Source organism: Gobio gobio (assembly GCF_949357685.1).
Source record: "Gobio gobio genome assembly, chromosome: 6".
NCBI classification, from domain to species: domain Eukaryota; kingdom Metazoa; phylum Chordata; class Actinopteri; order Cypriniformes; family Gobionidae; genus Gobio; species Gobio gobio.
In genome coordinates, this window is record NC_137102.1 from 57,671,217 (window position 1) to 57,695,325 (window position 24,109).

Consider the following 24,109-nt stretch of genomic DNA (forward strand, 5'->3'; position numbering starts at 1 on the left):
TTTTATTTTGAAATAGCGATAAACACGAAAAATCACGAAGGTAGAAACCGGTTTGCTTTCAGTTCAAAAGATAACATCCATTACATTTTTTGAGATAAAAAGGTCTGAAAATGTTTTAAAATTAAAGAAAAAAAATAAAACAGATTCGCCATGTGATGGGGCGGCGAGCTATAATGCACATACATGTTCTTTTTATGTGTTGATTAGAGGTTGAATATAAATCAAATACTGCCAAACTGCCCATACTACTTCTGAATGGGATGTCTACTTAATAAATTATGGAAATATATGGCTCAGATTACTCACACCATATTTGGGAATGGAGGCGTCCTTAAGGCCTGTTCACATTGGGATGATTTTTGAGTGTGTTTAAATCGCCAACATTTAACGCCTTGTGACTAAAAAAAGGGCGCCAATGTGAGTGTGCACACCGATGCGCAAAACGGCAGGTGTAAAAGCGTCATTTTTAAAAAAAACGGCTTGGGTTCATTTTTTTATTTTGACGCGGTGCGTTAAAAACTGACCGACCAATGAGATCTGCGCTTTAGTTCACGTGCCTGGAGCAGCTGAAGTTACAGTAAAACACGCCTCGGTGGCGCTCGAGCACAAAATGGTCTTGCCGAGCACACATTTATACGACGAAGAGGAAGTAAACAACAAAGAAGATGAGCTGCTAATGCTGCTTTGCCAGTTAGCAAAAAGTGTGTGAATGATTTTGGCAATCACGTAAATACTGTCTCTCTTCTTCTTCTGTGTGACAAGCGAGTGTCAGAAGCGTAAAGTGCCGCAGCACCACCTAGTGTACCGGGAGCGCCATCTACTGAATTTACACGTTTACCGCCAATACGGAAGTGACTTAAACTGCAATTCATCGACTGGCCACTAGAGACAGACTTCAGAAGGAGCAGAATCTCATTGAGCTCATGTTAAAATGCCCAACTTTACAGCAGAAAAAAACATGTTTACAGTCTGGTACAAATTGTGTTTTTTTGTCTATACGGCTAATTTTGCCCTTCATGACGATTGTGAGGGGGCGTTTACATTATATAAATCCTTAAAGTTCTGCATAATTAAGGGCGTGGCCACTTTGAGTAACAGGTGGATTGTCTGTTATCCGGGAGTGACGCTGCCAAGATGGCAACGGCCAGCTCGTCCTTACTTTGCGTTTCAAAACGGCTCTTCAGAATCCTATGGGTGACGTCACGGACACTACGTCCATATACATCGAAAAACGCTGGCGATAAGTGCGCGCAATAATCGTCCCGGTGTGCACAGGTCTTTATATGGTCAGTTATGGAGATTGGTTAATCTAATGAAAAAATCTTCCTGAAAGCGCATTTTTTGAGATATCAACCTAAAATATGGGCTTTGATTTTCTTGCAGTTTTAGAGTAAAACATGTTATAAGATATACTATATAAACAATTATATTTATTTATTGGTATTATTTATTTATTAGTATTAATTAAATGACGTAATTAGAAGGGGGGAAAGGGTGCTTAACTGTCATAAAAAATAATCTCAAATATAGCAATACATTTTTAAGCAAAATATATTTTTTCTTAAAATTTTTGGGCTCGAATATGTATAGAAGCTTGTTTCCGCCACTATATTATATATATATATATATATATCCTCATAATTCTGACTTTTCTTCTCAAAATTGTGAGTTATAAACTCGCAATTGTGAGAGAAAAAAGTTTATAGCTTTATAACTCGTAATCCTGACTTTTTATCTCGCAATTGTGAGGAAAAAAGTCAGAATTGTGAGATGTAAGCTCACATTGTAAGATAAAAAGTCGCAATTAACTTTAAAAAAAATTCTTCTGTGGTGGAAACAAGCTTTCATAGGATATGACCCGAACATATTTTGATGAAATTCACCCAATAAGTGAATAGTTTTTTTGTTCCAGACGCTCAATAACACTGTCACTTCTTTATATTCAAGGAAAGTCGCTATGAAAAAGGCATCATATTCCCAAAAACTCGAAAGCCAACAAGTCAGTTCAGTTAAAATAGCGTTTCCAATCTAACGCCTGTTATAAAGTTTTGTAATATTACACAACTAAATCATTACTACAGTCCTTCATCTAACACAGGCAAATAACTCAATCCAACGTAAATCCAGTGAATCAGTGTTTTTCCAGGAACGCAGAGGCATAGTGATGTTGAGATGAAGAGAACAAGAGTACTTCAGTTAGTGACGCGGTCCGAGTATCGAAACAATCCTCTTAAAATGTCCCTTTTTATGCTCTCCACGGAGAAATAGCCCTTTTGGCGAGAGCATTTCAGTTCTGCCATCCAGATCCAGCGAATAAAACAATGAACACAGTCTGCGCGACACCCGATTAATGACCTTTCTTTATTCTACTCAAGTTAAATGACACTGAAAGAGGGCTACTAAATAACAAAACTCTGAAAGGTTAATCTTCTGTACACAGGTCCTTCACTAACGTTTTGCATTTTAGCTGTTCGTAAACTAGCTGTGAATGGATTGTAGTGCAAAACACAACGGATAACACAAAACCCAACATCATAAACAGTAGCAATGATAGAACGTAAGGCATATGGAGGACATTATAAATTTCAACCCCAACCACGCTGGCGATTAATAATGGGCCGAACAAACCACCTCGCAAACACACAGCCTAAATTTGGCATGAAATGCAGAGCCACTTCGCTTTCAGTGCCGAATTGATTTGGAAAAGAGCTTTTAAATTTGAGACCGGGAACGTTTTCCATTTAGAAATGCCAGAAATGAAACGTGAAGAGAAGTGAAAGACAAGGGTCGAGTATCCGCCGTCTTGTTTCAGCTCAGATGTAAACTACATATCAATAGGAGTTGATGGGTTATGACATACGTTTGTACACATATCATGCGTGTTTGTGTAGCAGTATCCGATAGGAAAGGCACGTGTCAGAACAACGCAATCATGTGCTTCCCAGAAATGAGGTAGTGCATGTATGGGCCGTCAAAAATAAATGCATCTATGTGTGTGTGATGAAACGGATGTCCTTTATTAGCATCTAGAAGTACCAAAATATGGACTAGAATTAATTGCACAGTCTATCATTTTTGTGTAATGTACAGCGAGGGATGATTAAATGTGATATTGAGCGTTTCTCTGGTAATCCAGGCCATCATCTCATCAAACATATGGGCTGGTGTCTCAAGCTCATTGGCGTGAAGGCATCACGACATGGGCCCCTGGTGGCGGGAGTCTGTAACAGCATGTGTTGGGTTATAAGAGGGAAGGAGGTGTTGGGTTTCTAAATAAAGCATGAACCGAGTCTCAACAGCAGCGCATGCGAGGCGGAGGCAGCTCTGGTGGGATTTCAGGTTCGGGCTGAAGGGACAGGACACTGTTGGACAGCTCTCTACTGGGGACTTCAAGTGGCATCTGTGGAAAGACAACATTTTGTAAGATTATAAGATGTTATAGACTGATGTTCATTGCACACAAAAATGGCAAGCTCTTGATCAAAAGAGATGGGCTGCAGGATTCATCAAAAAAAAAAAAAAAAGCATGTGCTCTGAGTTTGGGTCGCTTAAAATGCGCATTTGTGAACGCAACATGCAAAAAAATAAAACAAAAGAGAAGCTTTAAAGGGATAGTTCACCCCAAAAAATATTTTATGTTTATCTGCTGACCCCCAGGGCATCCAAGATGTAGGTGTCTTTGTTTCTTCAGTAGAACACAAATGAAGATTTTTAACTCCAACCGCTGCAGTGTGATAGTCGTATAATGATGTCAATGGGGATATTTTAGAGTATGAGAGCAATGAGAGTAAAAACACACAGACATACGCATGATCGCGCCGGTATTTTGCATGTATTTTGACCTTATTCGCCGGAAGTGATGGCGCGGGGATGGCTGATGCAGAGCCATAGAAAAAAATGAAATACATTTTTAAATATGGATATTTTTCTTACACAAACGCATCGATTTGCTTAAGTTTGAGACAAAATGACCAATAACAAATTAAGGACATACACAAACATAGTAAAAATAAAAAAAATTGGAAACCAGTCTTGGGCTACAGGGTGGCCCCCTGTACATTGTTTTATTTTACATTGAATGTTACAATATTTTTGTTAAATATTTTTATTTGGAAATTATAATAATAGTTATTATTATTATTTCATATTCATATGAATATTTAATCACACAATTATGCAACCCTACAAAGAAGCAAAGAATCGTGCAGCCCTAATGGGGAATGAGGAAGACATAATAAATAATTATATTAATAAAAATGAATGCATTTGCTAAAGTTTGTGGCATCAAATCTTTGATCATCTTAAGATATTCAAAGTTTTTGTTCAGTATGTAAATGGCATATCTCACCTGCTTTGGTCTCCTAAATGTCATGTACAAAACAATCTGCTGTTGATAACATGAGGGTCAGACGGTTCCTTCCTGTCTAAGTGGGCGGTTCTTGGCCATAAGAGACTGAAAAGTGGGTCTGACTTTATGCCAATAGTCAAATTCTGGCTCTGCAAGTCTATTGACATCCTAAAAAACTTTTTAGCTCTTAACGATACTATTTGAGCCAGAAACACCCATGATAGCTGCTGAATGCTACATTCTCAGTCAAACTCACTATATTTCATCAAATGTTTTAAAGTGGTCATTGTGGTGGTCAAAGAATTCATCAAAAGACAGCAGTTCCGCTTACCTTACTCAAAATGTCATCAACTAGTTTAAGGAATATCTCATCCACGTTAAAGTTATCCTTGGCACTGGCCTCACAGAATCGCATCCCTGATATCCGTGAAGCAAACTGCCAAAAGAAGAGAAAACAAAGTATTTTATTTCAGTGTGACGGTTCTCCTGAATGGGCTAAATATTCACATCATTAAATATTTGTTACTTTTCAAATCAGTCGACTGAGCTTCCTTCTCTTCTAGAATGGTAACACACCTAGCTATTGTATGTATGGACTGCTTTTATGAGACTCTTGAATGACACTGGATTGAGTAAATATTGTTTGGGTGAACTAAAGTGTGTTCTTACACACAAATAGAGTTAGTTTTAGTCTCAGTGGGTTTGGGAAGGTTGGCGGAGGCATTATTTAGTGCATTCAAAGAATCTCTTTGTGGAGGCCTCAGGATAATAATGTCCCTGTGTCCAGGGCTTTGGACGGACTGTAAGACACAGAGTTGTTCAGCATCTTCCTCCACCAAACTAAATGTCAAGGTAAACCTGAGACAGCATTATACAGCTGGATTTAAAATACTACATTTAGATTATACAGAGCTAAAAATAGGAGCTTTATGTCTCATAGGAAAAAGACATTAGCTAGTAATATTTGCCACACCATCGGTCACACCCAGTGTTGTTATTCATAACTTAAACTAAAACTATTAAAAAGTTGTTTGTTTTTGGTAATGGAAAAAAGCAGAAAAAATATAATTAAAGGGGTCATATGTAGGGCTGAACGATTAATTCATTTGCGATAATATCGCGATATGCTATAACGCGATTTCCTAACCGTAAAGGCTGCGATTACAGTCTGGTCACGTGACACGCGAGAGTAAAGTCTGCAGAAGAAGCATCAACTTGGCACGTTACACATAGCCTATCATATGCCTGGCCTAAAAGAAAAAAAAAACTATTTGTGTTTGATCTATCTAATATGGTGTTGTTCATACTATAGGCTACTATCATCTCTCCAATGATTCTGGATCGATTCTGAGCTTAGATTTTAACTGCAGGTGCGCGGTGGCGCTGCGTGTGTTTTAGAAACACCCGTATTCTGATTGCTTCCATTATATCTCTCTCTCACACACACACATACACACAATCACAATCACGCACGAACCATAAAATAATATTTCATAACGTTCGGAAAGGTTGACGGCGCGAATTGCAATGACATTCGCAGGCTTCTTTGCACAGGATAAGCGCTGTGAGAAACTGATGTCACGCTTACAGTGTGTGTTCTCACCTGCCGGTATATTCCTTACAAATGCTCAACGAAGGCTTCATTCATGTCGTTAGAAACTCACTGACAGAAGGCTTTCCATTTCAAATGCTCACGCGGCGCATTGTGAAGAGTGCTCGCGAGCACCCGTCTGTGCGCGTCTCAAAATGCTTTTATGACGCAAAATTAATGTAAACACCTCAGTAATGTCTTAATGAATTAAACAGACAGGGCAAAAACATCTTATATTTCAAAAGATATCTGTGCATTAGTGTGAATGCAGGTCTCCCGCTGTCTATGATGATGTCATTATTAATAATCAAACAACAGTAAAGCTGAGAAAGAGAAAAATCACTCACAGTTCAGACACTCTTAAATACTGAAAGCACTCTTTGTTCATTGCTTGTAATATGTTTTTTTGTTTCTCTTTATGATTTACTACTTTATGTTTTGCAGCTATATTAGTTTATATATTTAAAATTATTAACATGCAATTGTTTTAATTAAAATGTTATAATGTGTAGTTATTTTAAAAAGCTTATAATTACATATATCATAATAAAAAACATATTAATTATTAATATTAATCTTACTAATTTATTAAAAACTTAAAAATTAAAAAGTTCAAGAATTGTTTTGGAATCGGATCGTGACTCCCAGAATCGGAATCGGATTGTGAGGTACCAATTAAAGATTTCCACCATAACTATAAAATTATGTATTGTTGAATAATACAGAAGATAAAGAGTTAAAAAATAATCGCATATTAAATCGCAATATTGGTTAAAAAAATCGCAATTAGATTTTTTTCCAAAATCGTTCAGCCCTAGTCATATGATGATCATGTTTTCCTTTATTGTGTAATGTAGCTGCTCATGTATAAGATCTGCAAAGTTACAAAGCTCATAGTCTCCCACAAATGGATTTATTCTATCCACCAGAGGACACTGATCCAGAGTGGAACGGTTCAAATTACTCACTGTTCGGTTTGTATCACGGTTTCGGTACAGTTCGGTATGTGCTTTGTTCAGGGTAATTAAGACATTTGTCAAATAAAAATAAACAAAATAAGAACAAACTATCAAACTACAAGCAACAGCGCAAATACATACAATAGCGCAAAGATGCTTATAAAATAAACAGTGCTTTTCAGGTATCTAACAGTTTCAGGTACAGAAATTGAATAAAGTAATCAAAAATAAAATAACACAGCACATATTAATCTTCACTGTATAAATTAAATAAAGATGCATCATTATTGAAGTTACAAAAGCTATTCAGTCAAGAGCAGCGAGTGATTTCTTTGTCATTTGTTTTTTGATTAACATTAAAAACAGACAGCAGGAATGGGCTTCTTTCCCTTTGAGAAATAATGCACAGATTCAGTACATACTTTTACACATGAACACATGTCTTTCTCGAGTGTTTACGTTTTACTTGAGACATAACCTACTACGTTTTCTAGGTTTACTCGCCAAGACGAGAATGTATGTGTTAAAAGTACCATTTAAATGTTTATATTTCAAAAAAACGAATTGGAGTAGAAATATGATTATGTAATTGTAAAGTTAATTATAACTTTATCCTGACCTGCCGTGTCCCTGCAATTATTCAGAGTTATTAGACTCACATAACATTCAGAGTGGAGAATAAAAAAAAACATCACTGAGTGTGATTTGTATACAAATCAGTACATTTTTACCTTTAAAAAAATATAGGAGGTGCGCTACAATGTTATGTTCATTCATCAACTGAAAACAGGATGACAAATCGATTCTCGGGATTTAAGAATCGATATCGGTTCGTAAAAATGAGAATTGATCAAAATAGAGAAATCAATATTTTTTGCCCAGCCCTAATAATTATATATATATATATATATATACAGTGAGGAAAATAAGTATTTGAACACCCTGCTATTCTCCCACTTAGAAATCATGGAGGGGTCTGAAATTGTCATCGTAGGTGCATGTCCACTGTGAGAGACATAATCTAAAAAAAAAATTCCAGAAATCACAATGTATGATTTTTTTCACTATTTATTTGTATGATACAGCTGCAAATAAGTATTTGAACACCTGAGAAAATCAATGTTAATATTTGGTACAGTAGCCTTTGTTTGCAATTACAGAGGTCAAACGTTTCCTGTAGTTTTCCACCAGGTTTGCACACACTGCAGGAGGGATTTTGGCCCACTCCTCCACACAAATCTTCTCTAGATCAGTCAGGTTTCTGGCGCTGAGAAACACAGAGTTTGAGCTCCTCCAAAGATTCTCTATTGGGTTTAGGTCTGGAGACTGGCTAGGCCACGCCAGAACCTTGATATGCTTCTTACAGAGCCACTCCTTGCTTATCCTGGCTGTGTGCTTCGGGTCATTGTCATGGTGGAAGACCCAGCCTCGACCCATCTTCAATGCTCTAACTGAGGGAAGGAGGTTGTTCCCCAAAATCTCGCAATACATGGCCCCGGTCATCCTCTCCTTAATACAGTGCAGTCGCCCTGTCCCATGTGCAGAAAAACACCCCAAAGCATGATGCTACCACCCCCATGCTTCACAGTAGGGATGGTGTTCTTGGGATGGTACTCATCATTTTTCTTCCTCCAAACACGTTTAGTGGAATTGTGACCAAAAAGTTCTATTTTGGTCTCATCTGACCACATGACTTTCTCCCATGACTCCTCTGGATCATCCAAATGGTCATTGGCAAACTTAAGACGGGCCTGTACATGGGCTGGTTTAAGCAAGGGAACCTTCCGTGCCATGCATGATGTCAAACCATGACGTCTAAGTGTATTACCAACAGTAACCTTGGAAACGGTGGTCCCAGCTCTTTTCAGGTCATTGACCAGCTCCTCCCGTGTAGTTCTGGGCTGATTTCTCACCTTTCTTAGGATCATTGAGACCCCACGAGGTGAGATCTTGCATGGAGCCCCAGTCCGAGGGAGATTGACAGTCATGTTTAGCTTCTTCCATTTTCTAATGATTGCTCCAACAGTGGACCTTTTTTCACCAAGCTGCTTGGCAATTTCCCCATAGCCCTTTCCAGCCTTGTGGAGGTGTACAATTTTGTCTCTAGTGTCTTTGGACAGCTCTTTGGTCTTGGCCATGTTAGTAGTTGGATTCTTACTGATTGTATGGGGTGGACAGGTGTCTTTATGCAGCTAACGACCTCAAACAGGTGCATCTAATTTAGGATAATAAATGGAGTGGAGGCGGACATTTTAAAGGCAGACTAACAGGTCTTTGAGGGTCAGAATTCTAGCTGATAGACAGGTGTTCAAATACTTATTTGCAGCTGTATCACACAAATAAATAGTTAAAAAAATCATACATTGTGATTTCTGGATTTTATTTTTAGATTATGTCTCTCACAGTGGACATGCACATACGATGACAATTTCAGACCCTTCCATGATTTCTAAGTGGGAGAACTTGCAAAATATCAGGGTGTTCAAATACTTATTTTCCTCACTGTATATATATATATATATATATATATATATATATATACACACATTTTGTTTCTGGTGTCCTTTGACAGCTCTTTGGTCTTGGCCATAGTGGCGTTTGGAGTCTGACTGTTTGAGGTTGTGGACAGGTGTCTTTTATACTGATAACGAGTTCAAACAGGGGCCATTAATACAGGTAACGAGTGGAGGATAGAGGAGCCTCTTAAAGAAGAAGTTGCAGGTCTGTGAGAGCCCGAAATCTTGCTTTTTTGTAGGTGACCAGATACTAATTTTTCCACCATAATTTGCAAATCAATTCTTTAAAAATCAGACAATGTGATTTTCAGGATTTTTTTTCTCATTCTGTCTCTCATAGTTGAAGTGTACCTATGATGAAAATTACAGGCGTCTCTCGTCTTTTTAAGTGGGAGAACTTGCACAATTGGTGGCTGACTAAATACTTTTTTTGCCCCACTGTATGTATGTGTGTATATATATATATATATTAATATTAGGGCTGTCAAAAGATTAATCATGATTAATCGCATCCAAAATAAAAGTTTGTGTTTACATAATATATGTGTGTCTCTGTTAATTATTATTTATATATAAATACACACACAAGCATGTATATATTTAAGAAAAAAATATAATTTTTATATATAAAACATTTATATTTATATATATTATAGATTATATAAATGTATATACATGCAAATATTTCTTAAATATATACATGAATGTGTGTGTATTTATATATAAATAATAATTAACAGAGTACACACACATATATTATGTAAACACAAACTTTTATTTTGGATGTGATTAATCTTTTGACAGCCCTAATATATATATAAAATACTAAAATAACACCAGTCTCACCCTCTCAGCTTGTTGTCGTGAGATGGCGCGATCAGACTCGCAGTCCAGTTTGTTCCCAACCAATAAGAGCTCAGCATCCTCTGAAGCATACTGCACAGAACCAAAACAAGTTCACTTGGTGGGGAAGAAGAGATTTGCAGCACAACATAAAACAAATCAGTGTGTTTGATGTTTGATCACCTTGTCTATCATCTTCATCCATTTAGGCAGGTCTTCAAAGGTTTCCTGCTTGGTGATGTCGTAGACCAGCACGATGCCTTTTGCGCCGCGGTAATACGCTGAAGTGATGCTGTTAAACCTCTCCTGACCTGCCGTGTCCCTGCAATTATTCAGCGTTATTACACTCACATAACATTCAGAGTAGAGAATAAATCATACGCTAGACTATGAGAGAAAGAGTGTTGATTTAACAGTGAAATGTGTCTCTATAATCACAGGCGGTTGGAGGGGAGAAGCTGAAAAAGTAAGAGGGATTTGTGAAGCCAGCTGAAAAGGAAAGTCAATTTATTTCATTTTTATAATAGATTACAAAGACAAACAACATGCACACATGAATCACTCACAATAAGAACAGGAAGGTTCATTACGTACATGATAAGCATGGGATCATATTTGCTTTACCAAGTGCTTTTACTTTATTTCCAAAAGCATTCATACATCTCAGCAGTCTTTCATGAGACGATTTTTCACATCATGATTCAAAGGAAACAGAAAAACATTACTGCACATGGCAGATGTTTATCTCCTCGTTTTTACAGTACCTTATCCGCCCAAGTCTGGCTGCATTTTTCCAAAACAGGATATGATGTCGCAAAGATGACCGGTGAGGCGTCACATGTCAATGAGCAGTTAAGACGGACAGTGAAGGAGCCGTGGATGCTGGGTAGCTGGACGTGAGCGGATGTGTGTTACAGACGTGACGTTCAAAAGCAGACATCTGCAGAAGTGTGTTGTGAGAGAAGCCGGCGTGTTCCAGGGTTAAAAGGAAATAAAATAATCATAAAGTGGGTGTGGGGGGTTAGTATTAGTTTGTGATTAGTTAGTAGATGACTGACCCAGACTCCACTGGAACAATGAAATAACAAAGATTAGTTTACACTAATACAGAACAGAATAGCGTAGAATAGAACTTCTAAAATAGTATAGAACCGTAAAACTACATAGAACAGAACTAGGGATGTTCATGATTAATCCATGATTCATTGTTGACCTTAATTTAAATAAAGCAGCAGTCCGTAAGTTTTGCCTCTTTATCACCATCTCTGTTTGAAACCTGCAATTGCCGTTATTTGATGAATTATCATCTCTATGTGGGTTGTGCATCGGCACGGCTCCTCAGCGTCAGCGTGGATGAATCTAATGCTGCGTTCACACCAAACGCGAATAGAGCGTCTGGAGTGAGTGATTTCAATGTTAAGTCAATGTAAAGACGCATTGGCGCGCGTCTGGAGGTCCTGCGGCGCAATGGACGCGATTCCTCCTCCTTCGCACGAATGATGCGAAACGACCATCTTGTGCGCGAGTGATTTCATTTGGTGCTTTTTGTGCATTTGAATTGAATTTGCGTCTGACGCCCAAGTTGAAAAATTTGAACTTTGGTGTCAATTCGCGGCGCGTAAACCAATCAGGAGCCTGCTTGCTGCTGTCACGTGGTAAAGTGACTTGATGAGAAACCTTGCATATTTTAAAAATACTACTATTGTGTCACAAAATGTAGTTTTACGACTTTTTCAGGTGAGAATGTAGTTGTTTAAAGCTCAAATCTGTGGTTTATTTATAAAGAGAGCGCCTATTTTAAAAAATGATCTTGCGTTCTTGGAGTTGTGAGATCCAGGCGATCACCGGGCGCTCAGTGCTCATTAACCCCGGCGAGAGCAGCCTTTCCTTGGCCAGTCCTTCTAACGTTTGCCGCTGGCTTGGATGTCCTGTAGTGGTTCGTCCTGTATGGATCAAACGATCTTTGGTGTCATGAATCTATAATTTGTTGTCTACCAAATCGTTTTGACTGAGGGCAAAGAGAAGTTTCATAACTTTATTTTTTAGGATATTTAAATATACATGCAGTGAAGATAATGTAGTGCGTTGCCTGGACCACATTTGTGTGGCTATTAATGTTTAATATATATATTTTTAACGAAAATGAAGAGAGGCAGAGTGGTGTTTTATGACATATTTCTCCTGGAGCGCCTTGAACGAGTGTCTATTTAGCTTCAAACGCTCAGTTTATACGCACGTCCAATTCGCTGTGGACGTGCGAATGGATTCAACATTTTCAAGAGTCCAACTAGACGCGATAATTTGACGCTATATTCACTTTTGGTGTGAACGCAGCATAAAGTTTTGAGGAGTGTGTGTGGCTGCCATTCATTCACTGCACCGGTGTGGATACTGTACTTCAGAATCACAGATTCTACGTCTTGGAAGTTCAACCAAAATAAGAATTTTCACTGGAAAATATAATCTGACCAAGTAACATATCTGCCACTTTTGTTCTGACCAACCGAGAAAAAAAGCATTACAATAAATCGCACCCCCAACGGTGATTAAATCTAACGACCGCTTAGCTCAGGGGTTTCCAAACTGGGGTCCTCCAGAAGGTTTTAAGGGGTCCCCAGACATTATCAGAGAATAAAAAGACAAAGCAAAAATGGTTAAAGTCTACCAAACTTTCTAACTGTTTCAGTTCTTTCTTGCTGTATACATACTTTCCAGAATTGTATATGTTTGCTTTGTATATCTTTAGTGAGTTCTTCTCACTATAGTCCCCTTTATCTCGCTCACTGGGGTTGTAAAGCGGTATTCTTAATGCAGTACGTAAGCTGCTTACACACATTTATTGTGAAAGTTGCTTATACAAATTATTTGTCACTGAAAATGTTCTTCAGATTAATACATCCAACATTGAGTATAGCCAATTTATGTTTAGAAACAATATGTTGTATTTATAATGTCACACATACTATTTATATAACAGTTTCAAAAATGTAATCCATAAAAATATATAGATGGATTTTAGAAAAAGTCCCTCATAAAAGGTTTGTCATATTTGGGGGTCCTTGGCATCATAAAGTTTGAAAACTCCTGGCTTAGCTCATTTCACACCAAACCGTGCAAATTATTATTATTGTTACACATTGTTCTCAAATTGTTAATGTTAACAGCATCACCATTGCGTGACTACATGTATTTAGTGTGTATTAGCGTTGCCTGTAGATATCAAATTCTGTACAGTCTAATCTTTTGCTTTTGATTACGGGTGAATCTCCAGTTGTCAGAGATGATTGTCGTTTGGACCTTTCTGGATTACAATCCGCCATCAAAATGATAAATGTAATTATTCCAGCTGCTGTGAGAAAAGGCTATAAATGATCCGCCACCTGCAGCATCCTCACATGTGAGCCGGACTCCTTCTTTATGTATATAGATGTGACGTAATGACGCAAAGACGAATGGCGGAAGCACGAATTTCCCGCGGAAACCCACCAGTACCACTCGAATTATAACACATTATTACAAGCTTACTGCAGTGAATCAGGCTAAGGTAAGGAGATGGTTTTGAACACTGGCTGGTAAATTGATTTTGGATCATTTGTAACCCAAAAAAGTTACGGACTGCAGCTTTAACTATTGTAATCCATTGTTTTTTTAATCTATTTTATGATTCATCTTGTCTATAAAATGAAGCGGACTCAACATTCATAATAAGAAAGTGTTGTATCTGTATTTTCTATGGGCCCTGCATTATCAGTCATAAATGAGTGATCATTTAAACAAACTAAACTTATGCTAAACAGCCTAAATGTATTAAAATGGAAAATGCAGATAGTTTATATTTTATAATTATTTTGAGTCCTCCACATATGATTTTCTGTATTAATTTTAAATCACAATCAACCATGGTAATCAAAAATTCCAGAAAATTGGCATCCCAGCATAGAACTGAATGAAGCCTGAATAGAACTGTACAGAATATATAAAATAGACCCAAATGAAATAGAACAAAACAGACAACCAGTAGAATCTAATAGAATATAACAGAGCCAAAACCAAATACAAGAGAATATAATCAGAGCAGAAAAGAATAAAATAGAATAGAACCAGAACTGGACAAAATAATTGAATAGGAAAGAATCAAAATGAATAGAATAGAATTAACAGCTGACAGCCGGCGGGAAAGATAAGGAGCAGGTTAGAAGGGATGTGACATACACTTCAGTTAGTGAGATGATATTAGTGATATCACACTTATAATGCACATATTATCATTCATTGTTGAATTATGAGATGCTGTGAGCGGGTACATCACAGATTTAAAGGGATAGTTAACCCAAAAATGAAAATTGTGTTATCCTCATTTACTTTTTACTTTACGTTTCTTTCTTCTGCTGAACACAAAAGATGACATTTTGAAGAATATGGTTAACCAAACAGTTGATGCACCTCATTGACTTCTATAGAATTGAGAGAAATGAAATAAAAAAATACAATGAGGCGCATCAACTGTTTGGTTACAAATATATTCTTTTGTGTTCAGCAGAAGAAAGAAATTCATACAGGTTTGAGGGTGAGTAAATGACGACAAAATTTAAATTTCCCGGTGAACTATCCATTTAACGACAAAGTAAAAAAGTGACAAGTTTACTGTAATGCTTTAATAACCCCAGATGTGTTTTCTGACATAATTTCAAATCTCTGTGAGTTTACTCAATGCCACAGTGTTAGTTAACGTCTGGTTAACAGTACGCAAGCACAGCTGATTAAATCTCAATAGCTACACATAAAAGACGTTTGACTGGGTCTCAGAGACTCCGGTCTGGAATTTATGACTTGATCTCATGTGCTTTTCTGAGACACAGGAAGTGACATGGCGGGCTGAGTCAATGATAAGGACACGGCACTTCCTCTCCACTCACCAGATCTGTAACCTGATCTTCTTTCCTCTCAGCTCCACCGTTTTGATTTTAAAATCCACACCTTCAACATGAGAAGAAATATTATCAGTCATAAAGTTCATACTTAACAAATAATTGAAATCATTAATATTTAATGTACATACAGTCAAACCAACAACTATTCAGACACCAGATATAATGTTTTACTAGTGTGTGCAGGACACTATAGTTCCTTTTTATAAGTGAGGAGAGCAAAATAAAGTAAACCGCGACATATTATACCCAAAAATTCTTCATACAGTGACTACCAGTAAAACTGATAAACATTTGGGACTAAAATGAATCAGACACTTTGACCTGAGCATGTTTTGCTGAAGTGTTTTTTCTTTAATTGCTATGGTGACCTTTGACACCCTAGACTGAACACAATGAGGCATTGCTTGGTCATTGGTTGAGCTAAATTGGTAATATCTTATGCTGCGTTTACACCGAATGCGAATTGAGTGTCTGGAGAGTCAAGTCAATGTAAAGACGCATTGATGGGCAGCGCGATAGACGTGTTTAGCTCAGCGCGATTGCACCTCATTTATGCGTCCAGTTTGCGTGAAAGAGGCAAATTGAGTGTCTTGCGCAAGTGGTTTTATTTGGTTGCTTTTTGTACATTCACGCGTTTGAAGCGAATTCACATCTGATGCCCAAGTTGAAAAATCTGAACTTTGGCGCCTGTTCGCTCCGTGTTAACCAATCACTGATATTAGCAGTGAGCAGTGGAGCTATTTCGCTTCAAACGCTCGCTTTGGACATGCGAGTGGATTCAAAATGTTCAATCGTCCAACTACACGCAATAAAAGCGAATTTGACACTCAATTCACGTTCTGTGTGAACGCAGCATTAGCCTGGATGTCAGACGAATTTAGCCCTGCCCACAACATTTGAGGGGAAGTTCAGCCTGGACCATAGACTGTGAAAAAATATGGACGTAGTGTCCGTGACGTCAGCCATAGGATTCTGAAGAGCAGTTTTGAAGCGTAAAGTAGGGTCGAGCTGGCCGTTGCCATCTTGGCAGCGCGTCACTCCCGGATAACAGAAAATGGGCAAAGAGGCGGGACGTGGGCGGAGCTGAGGTGACGTGATGACTAACAGACAGCAGATAAATGGCAATCCACCTGTCACTCAAAGTGGCCACGCCCTTAATTATGCAGAACTTTAAGGCTTTATATAATGTAAACGAATTAGTTTTTTTTTTAAATTCACCCCCCTCACAGTTGTCATGAAGGGCAAAATTAGCCGTATAGACCAAAACCACAATTTGTCCCAGACTGTAAACATGTTTTTTTCTGCTGTAAAGTTGGGCATTTTAACATGAGCTCGATGAGATTCTGCTCCTTCTGGAGTCTGTCTCTAGTGGCCAGTCGATGAACTGCAGTTTATGTCACTTTCGTAATGGCTTCAAGAGAAACTGCGGGAGGTTGCCGTTTGGTCTGGACTTGATCCGTTGTGGAGCAACTATTCTCGAACCAGAGCTGTTCGGACCAATCAAATTGTGAGGGCGGGCTTTATACGATGATGGACAGATGATCAACAGTAACGTAATCATCCACGTCGTATATACGTTCACCTAGGGGTGTGACGGTTAGTATATAACCATGAGACCGACGGTTATAGTTAAACACCGTCATTAGAACTCTATAACCGCCAAAACCGTGTTATTCAAATATTTTTTACAAACATAAAAAAAAAATCATTTTTTAGATAGGTTCCCTCAGCTGACGAGGGAAACGGAGGCGGAGTTAGTGGTGCTTCGGAGGCTGCTACTGCTGGAGATGATTCGGGAGAGGTCTGTGCACCACCCCCTACCAAGAAGAGAAATCTTGGAGATCTCCTTAATAAACGGAGGTCTGAAATCTCTGCCACTTTACCGATCAGAGCGCGCGTTAACCCGCTATCTCCAAGAACAACCAAATGACTCTACGGCTAATCCACTAGCATGGTGGAGAGACAATGAAACACGCTATCCGCTCTTAGCAAAATTGGCACGTAAATACATGTGTATTTGTGCTACAAGCACAGCATCAGAGAGAGTTTTTAGCACTACGGGAAACATACCCCTGTCAGATCGTCACTAAAACCAAGTAAAGTGAACATGGTGTTCCTGTCACGGTAATTAGGTAAATCGGTAGATAATATACTATATCTCTTTACATAAATACTATTTTCTACTTAAAACTATAATTTCGTTATTTTTACTAACCCAAATAATGACTCGTCCGCACGTGAGGGGGAAAAATGGCTTCCTTCCACTTAAGAGTTGAGCTCTTTATATTTTAATATATCTCTTTACATAAATACTATTTTCTACTTTTAAAAATTAATTTTGTTATTTTACTAACCCAGTGTTTTGTATGTGAATGCTGTTTCACGTGAATATTACCACAGGAGTGAAGCACAAAGCTTTGTTTAGCCTACAAAGGAAATGATGGTCAGATAGCACTTTTTCATTCTGTTTTGTGATCTGGTCAATCGATTTTCCGTGAATTTTAACAATAGCCCTAGTCCATTTTATCCCAATGGACATGGACATCTCGTTTCTTTTACAAAATCTTCACTCACGTCGCACCCATTTTCGCAGGGGATTAAAAACGTTTCTTCCTTTCGTTTGCTTATAATTAAATCTATTATAACTATTCACATCCTTTACTGTGGGAAAGTATAACAAAAAAACACTGTGTGACGAATACTTTTTTACTTCAAATTGTATTTAACACAGTTTGTTCTTGTTATTAAACTTAGCAAGGCGCGTCAAGTTTGGTTTATTTGAATAGCGCATTTCACACACGCACCAGTGATTTTAGTTTTGTTTTCTCTGGCAGTGAATAATCAAACATTGCCTAAATGTCTTGACCCTGTGGAAGATAAAATCCGCTCTTCAGACATTTTACAAACAGTGTTGCCTTGCAACATCAGGAGAAAATATGAAGATGAAGATATTCGAGAAGGTGTCTATCCAGCTTGTGTCCCATTCATCTCAAAACGCAGAGCGGTATATGACGCATCTTTGCGGGGAAATAGTAATCAAATATTTTTCTAATAGTATATATTTAACTAATATTTAATTTTCTTATATTCTTGAGGTAACCATTATTTACTGAAAATCGTTTAAATATTTTATAGGCTGTGTTGTTTCACTAACGGAAGTGCTAAAATAAACACGCATGGATGTTTCAGCCTCAAATGATTTCAAAATGTAGGCTATATATATCTGGCATAGACTACAGTATTTAAAATAGCATATGCATTAGTTACATTCTCAATTTAATTTACAGAGCAATCCCTGCTAAGTTTTTAGTTTAACTAATACTATAGAAGCGGATTAGTGTGTCGCACTCGCAACGGGGGCGTGTGGTGGCGCTCCATCATGACCCCCCCCCCCCCCCCCCGACGACGGTTATGTTACGAACCGTCACATTTTACTCACATCATAACCGTCATCACCAATTCTGAAACCGGCACACGGTCACCTTTACTATTTCTCTCAAAAATTATGATTGTTGTTGGTAAGTACTAGCCTGGATGCCAGCCGAACTTATCCCTGCCCCCCAAAACATTTGAGCTCGGGCAGTTCGGTCTGGACTTGATCCGTAGAGGAGTAATTATGCCCGAACAGAAACTGTTCGGACCAATGAAATCATCAGGGCGGGCTTTAGACGATGATGGACAGATGATCAACAGTAACGTAATCATCCACGTCATCAAAGCCGCTTGGGTTGAATTTGTTCTAATCCTAAACGGAGAACTTGTTCGTATATGCGTTCACCTTCACTATTTCTCTCAGAAATGATGATGGTGTTGGTAAGTACTCTGTGTATCGTTAAATTATTTTTTTACAACACCGGCAAAGATTGTTTACACTCATCTTTTTCTTCTAACGTTACTTATTCCAGCGTGCGTGCAGACAGGGTTGCCAAGTTTGTACAACAAAACCCGCCCAATTGCTACTCAAAACTAGCCAAAAACAAGTCCAATAGCTTTCCGGGGGGGTTCTCAGGAAAAGAAATGGCATTTGGGGGGTAAAATGTGTGTTATTTTGGCAGGGCTGCTTGCTAAAATTTGCATTCCTGGGTCTGTATATCACATAATTGGGGTCGCTTCAACCCGCGGACTTGGCAACACAGTGCAGTTGAGTTCTGTTAACATTTGACAACTAACGTTATGCGTCGCTCCGTTGTTCTGATTGGTTGTAGGTCTATCCAATTGAGGTCTTTCCTGGTTCGGTTGAAACGCCCCATAATCACAGCTCAACGGAGCAGCATCAGACTCAAATTCTGACTAGAATCTAGTATTATCTAATTGTGTACTTAAATTGAACAGCTGATTAGTTGATTGTAATCCATTACCTTTCTATCAAAGTGATCTGACATTATCAAGATGGATTTATTCTGACAGTTTAACTCTTGAGTTCTTGTCATATTTTATTACCATTTTCTAAACTATAGAGAATGAACTGAGAAAATGTTGAATGTGTCTGGATAAATTTGGTTTGACTGCATTTGGGTCAAGTTATGTTTTGGGTTGAAATGTGTCCCTGTGTTTTAGGACAACAAACAGCCGAAGTGGACACACAGCTCATGTTCTCTGGGCTCAAGCGTGACAGAGCAGAAACCCGAGGTCAGGCATGTCACTCACAGCAGCTGTGAACCTGTGTCTGGCTATTCTGGGATACTGGGATGTTAGGGTGGGTTAACTAACTGGGTTAGTTAGAAGAATGCATCTAATCTGATGTGAAGGCCTGTCACGAGTCAGTGAAATCCTTGCCATGTGTAATATAATGACATTACAGAAGAGCTGGGCACGTCGAGAATCAGGGATGAAAACAGTTTAGACACACACAAACTAAACTGACATTCATGTTAACATAAAAAGTGTTTTCATCCATATGTGTAACTAGTATTATTATTAAATGAAATGTTCTCTGATTTACATGGTCACAGGGCCAGAAGTGATTTTCAAATTGGGGTTTTCTAATGTTTCTGTTGACAGTTGAGTTCTCATGTTACAGTGGGCATTACAGTATAAAGTGAATTCATTTGGACTTCTTTTATTAGATTTTTCTAATTATATAAATGAAAATATCAATGACGAAACACTATGCACAGTTCACTAGTTATATTGTAATTAGTGTTAGACCGATATATCGGGCATATTTTTATGTGTATCGGCATCTGCATTATTTACAGACAGGCGTCCACAGGGCAGCTCTCACCGTCTTGCTCTCCCTCCTTCGCGCATATTAATCAAAATCAATTGAGAATTGACACGATGGTAAAAGGTCGAAAGACTGAAGTTTCACGTGGAGCATTGGGAGATTTTTTCCTGAATTACCGCTGGTGTTGCTCTACAAGAGATTAAGTTAAGTGCACCTACACTCTAAAAAATGCAGGGTTAAAAATAACCCAAGTTGGGTTAAAAATGGACTAACCCATCAATTGGGTTGTTTTAAGCAAACATTTAACCCAACCGCTGGGTCAAAACAACCCAATTGCTGGGTTAGTCCATATTCAACCCAACTTGGGTTATTTTTAACCCAGCATTTTTTAGAGTGTAACCATTAAATGACTAGGTTGTAAATAGTTTTAAAATGAAGTATAGTACAGTCAGTGTGCACTTTATTATGCTGCTTGCTTGTTGATACTGTGTGCAATAGTGTAATTATTTTATTTATGCTTAAATATTTATTTTCAGAATTTATTTTCGCCACTGAACTCGTTCTACCTCACCTGTTTTTACTATTTGTTAAATATTGTTTTTTTTAGTTCAATAAATGTTCCTTTTTTAAATTGTAAATTTTAAATTGTTATCATCGTGATCATTGTGTCATTTATATGATGTAAATTGAGGGAGAAAAAGCAGTATCGGCTCCAAATATCGGCAGCCCATATCGGTCATCGGCTAAGGCTGATGAAAAAAAATCGGTATCGGCATCGGCACTAAAAAAATCCATATCGGTCGATCCCTAATTGTAATAGTATGTAATAACCAAACAACTATAACCAAATCCTAACCAACTATAAATTTTATATATTTATATTATATAAATACAATACAGGTTATTTAAAATCGCAATAATATTTCACAATATTACTGTTTTAACTGTTTAACGATCAAATTAATGTAGCCTTGGTGAGCATAAGCGACTGTAAAGCATTTATTATACAACAGACAAACACAAACACACATATATATATATATATTATATTTTATATAACATATGTGTTTGTGTGTGTGAATGTATGTAGGTGTAGATAGAAGAGATTGTAGTTTAAAAATGAATCACTGCTGCTAAGGCTATCCGAACTAGCTATAGTTATCAATATATACTAAAATAGTATATAAAGTTAGCATTATAATCTTTAATAACCATCTACGGTTTAATATATACACTATGATAACCATCTGCAGTTTACAAATTATTCAGTTCCATAAAGTATAATATTCCATACTGTCCATAGTTTATATAATTAACTAGCTATAGTAAAACAATAATAGTTAATTAATTACCCATAGTTAGCAGTCTAGTTTACTAATCATTAATAGTTCACTATAGTAAACTCTGGGTATTTTTCCTTCAATATCTATCTTTAGTTAACTATTCATAAGTTGGAAAGTTGAACTGGAATGTTTTTGTTTTGTGAGCACAATAATGTGGTGTGTATTGTTGTTATAATAATGAAGCATAAAGATAATAGGCACTAGTAAACAAATAAACTGCCAGTGCTTGTTGACTGACAGCTGCACCAGCTTCTCTCTGTCGGTTCATCTTACCCACAGTGGACTTGCACGCCTCGCAGAAGGTGTCATCCGTGAATCTCTCCATCAGGCTGGTCTTTCCCACACCACGGGAGCCAATGATGATCACCTGCAGTTTATAATCAGCGGCTCTGGGCGGCATCTTCCTGCGGCGCTGAGACGCTCCCACAGCGGGCGAGCCTCCGCCGGCCCTCCGCTGAACACCGAAGCCCGACTCCATCCGCCACTAACAGCCAGTCAACATCTGCCACACGGCCAGCCCGCTTCAAACACACCCGCGCATCACGGAGGGGAACTTTAATCAACTTTAAAGCGGCTTTTCGGAAGAGTTTGTCAAAGTTTTCAGTCTCCTCAGTCGGTTGTTGTCCTGCGCTGGGAATACGAGAGCGGCCGTGACGTCACCACCACTTCCGGTTCCGACGCATTCCAAAGGAAGAGCGGAGCAAAATTCCCTTTAGAATAAAAACACTTGGAAATAATCACTTGCAAATAATATTTCATATCAAATTTGGAAAAATAAACAGCAGACATGTGTTGCATTTTCAATAGTTATTTACTAGAAGAGCATAGTCAAAAACACGAACACAATTCTACCTGATATTTCAACTGTAAATATTGAATTACACATTTTCTTTATTCTTTGACAGTAAAAAAAAAAAGAAAGGGTGATACAATCTAAATATTGCACATGTAATATAGGAAACCAAGAATATACTTTTAATCGATACAATATGTTATGAGTGTTGCAAATAAGACTCTTAAATAAATTGCAAATATAAAAAAATTCCATCTTTAAATACATTTACAAATATATGATCTATATTCTATATAACCATAAAAATAACAAATATATTACATCAGTAAATCAATTAAGAAATAATAAATATGTACTATTTATACATAAATAAAGATATAAATAATGCAAATAAGACAAACAATATATTCTTTATAATTGAAAAAACAACAAATAAATTCTATCCGTAAACACAAATACATAAATAAATACATCTTAGTAATAAATATATTCTAATTATACATAAATAAATATTTGAATAATACAAATAAGGAAAAAATTAAATATATTATTCTATATAATAATAACAAATATATCGTTAAACACATAATAATAAATAAATATATTTACTCATACATAAATTAATATATCAATAGCAAAATAAGGCAAACAATATATTATTCTATATAATTATAAAAACAACAAATATATTCTATCCATAAATAAATAAGTATACTTGTACTTCTACTTGTACACAGATTAATATATGAATAATAAAAATAAGGCAAACAATATATATATATTCGTTCCATAAAAAAATATACATTTCACTTATACATAAATTAATATACATACGTGAATATGTGAATAATAAAAAATAAGGGGAACAATATATTATTCTATATAATTATAAAAATAACAAATATTTTCTATCCATAAACACAAATAAATAAATAGCAATAATAAATATATTCTAATTATACATACATAAATATATGAATAATAAAAATAAGGCAAACAATATATTATTCTATATAATTATACAAATAACAAATATATTCTATCCGAAAACACATTAACAAATAAATAAATAACAAATATATTCTACTTATAAATAAATGAATATACATACATGAATATGTGAATAATAAAAATAAGTGGAACAATATATTATTCTATATAGGCCTAATTATAAAAATAACAAATATTTTCTATCCATAAACACAAATAAATAAATAAATAGTAATAATAAATATATTCTAATTATACATAAATATATGAATAATAAAAAAGGCAAACAATATATTATTCTATATAATTATATATAATTAAATATTCTATCCGAAAACACATTAACAAATAAATAAATAAATAACAAATATATTCTACTTATACATGAATTAATAAAACTAAGGCAAACAATGTATTATTCTATATAATATAAAATAACAAATACATTCTATCCGTAAACACATTAACAAATAAATAAATAAATAACAAATATATTCTACTTATACATGAATTAATATGAATAATAAAACTAAGGCAAACAATGTATTATTCTATATAATATAAAATAACAAATACATTCTATCCGTAAACACATTAATAAATAAATAAATAAATAAATAAATAAATA

The 24,109-nt window shown here is 36.6% G+C and overlaps 1 protein-coding gene and 1 long non-coding RNA gene across 2 annotated transcripts in view; both read right to left on the minus strand.

Annotated features, from left to right (window-relative positions):
- LOC307128499 overlaps positions 1-1,429 on the minus strand; it is a 2,849-nt gene extending 1,420 nt beyond the window's left edge. The window contains exon 1 of the long non-coding RNA XR_013816798.1: positions 1-1,429. This exon is cut by the window's left edge and continues 1,109 nt beyond it. This is a non-coding gene — a long non-coding RNA (uncharacterized lncRNA).
- Positions 1,430-1,572: 143 nt separating this feature from the next.
- On the minus strand, positions 1,573-22,384 carry rab12 (RAB12, member RAS oncogene family). The gene is made up of 6 exons (XM_079820407.1): positions 21,972-22,384; positions 15,174-15,234; positions 10,441-10,579; positions 10,261-10,350; positions 4,680-4,784; positions 1,573-3,400 (listed from the first exon to the last, which is right to left on the minus strand). The coding sequence occupies exons 1-6, from the start codon at positions 22,174-22,176 to the stop codon at positions 3,293-3,295; spliced, it is 708 nt and encodes a 235-aa protein (XP_079676533.1). The 5' UTR covers positions 22,177-22,384; the 3' UTR covers positions 1,573-3,292.
- Between the last annotated feature and the right edge of the window lie 1,725 nt (positions 22,385-24,109).

What these genes read in the sequence shown, in the direction of transcription:
- rab12 (XM_079820407.1), bottom strand. Translation starts at nt 22,176, where the DNA reads ATGGAGTCGGGCTTCGGTGTTCAGCGGAGGGCCGGCGGAGGCTCGCCC. An exon ending in GGATGAAGATGATAGACAAG is followed by an intron (nt 10,351 to 10,440) that starts GTGATCAAACAT and finishes GGTTCTGTGCAG; the next exon opens with TATGCTTCAGAGGATGCTGA. An exon ending in TTGATGACATTTTGAGTAAG is followed by an intron (nt 3,401 to 4,679) that starts GTAAGCGGAACT and finishes GTCTTTCCACAG; the next exon opens with ATGCCACTTGAAGTCCCCAG.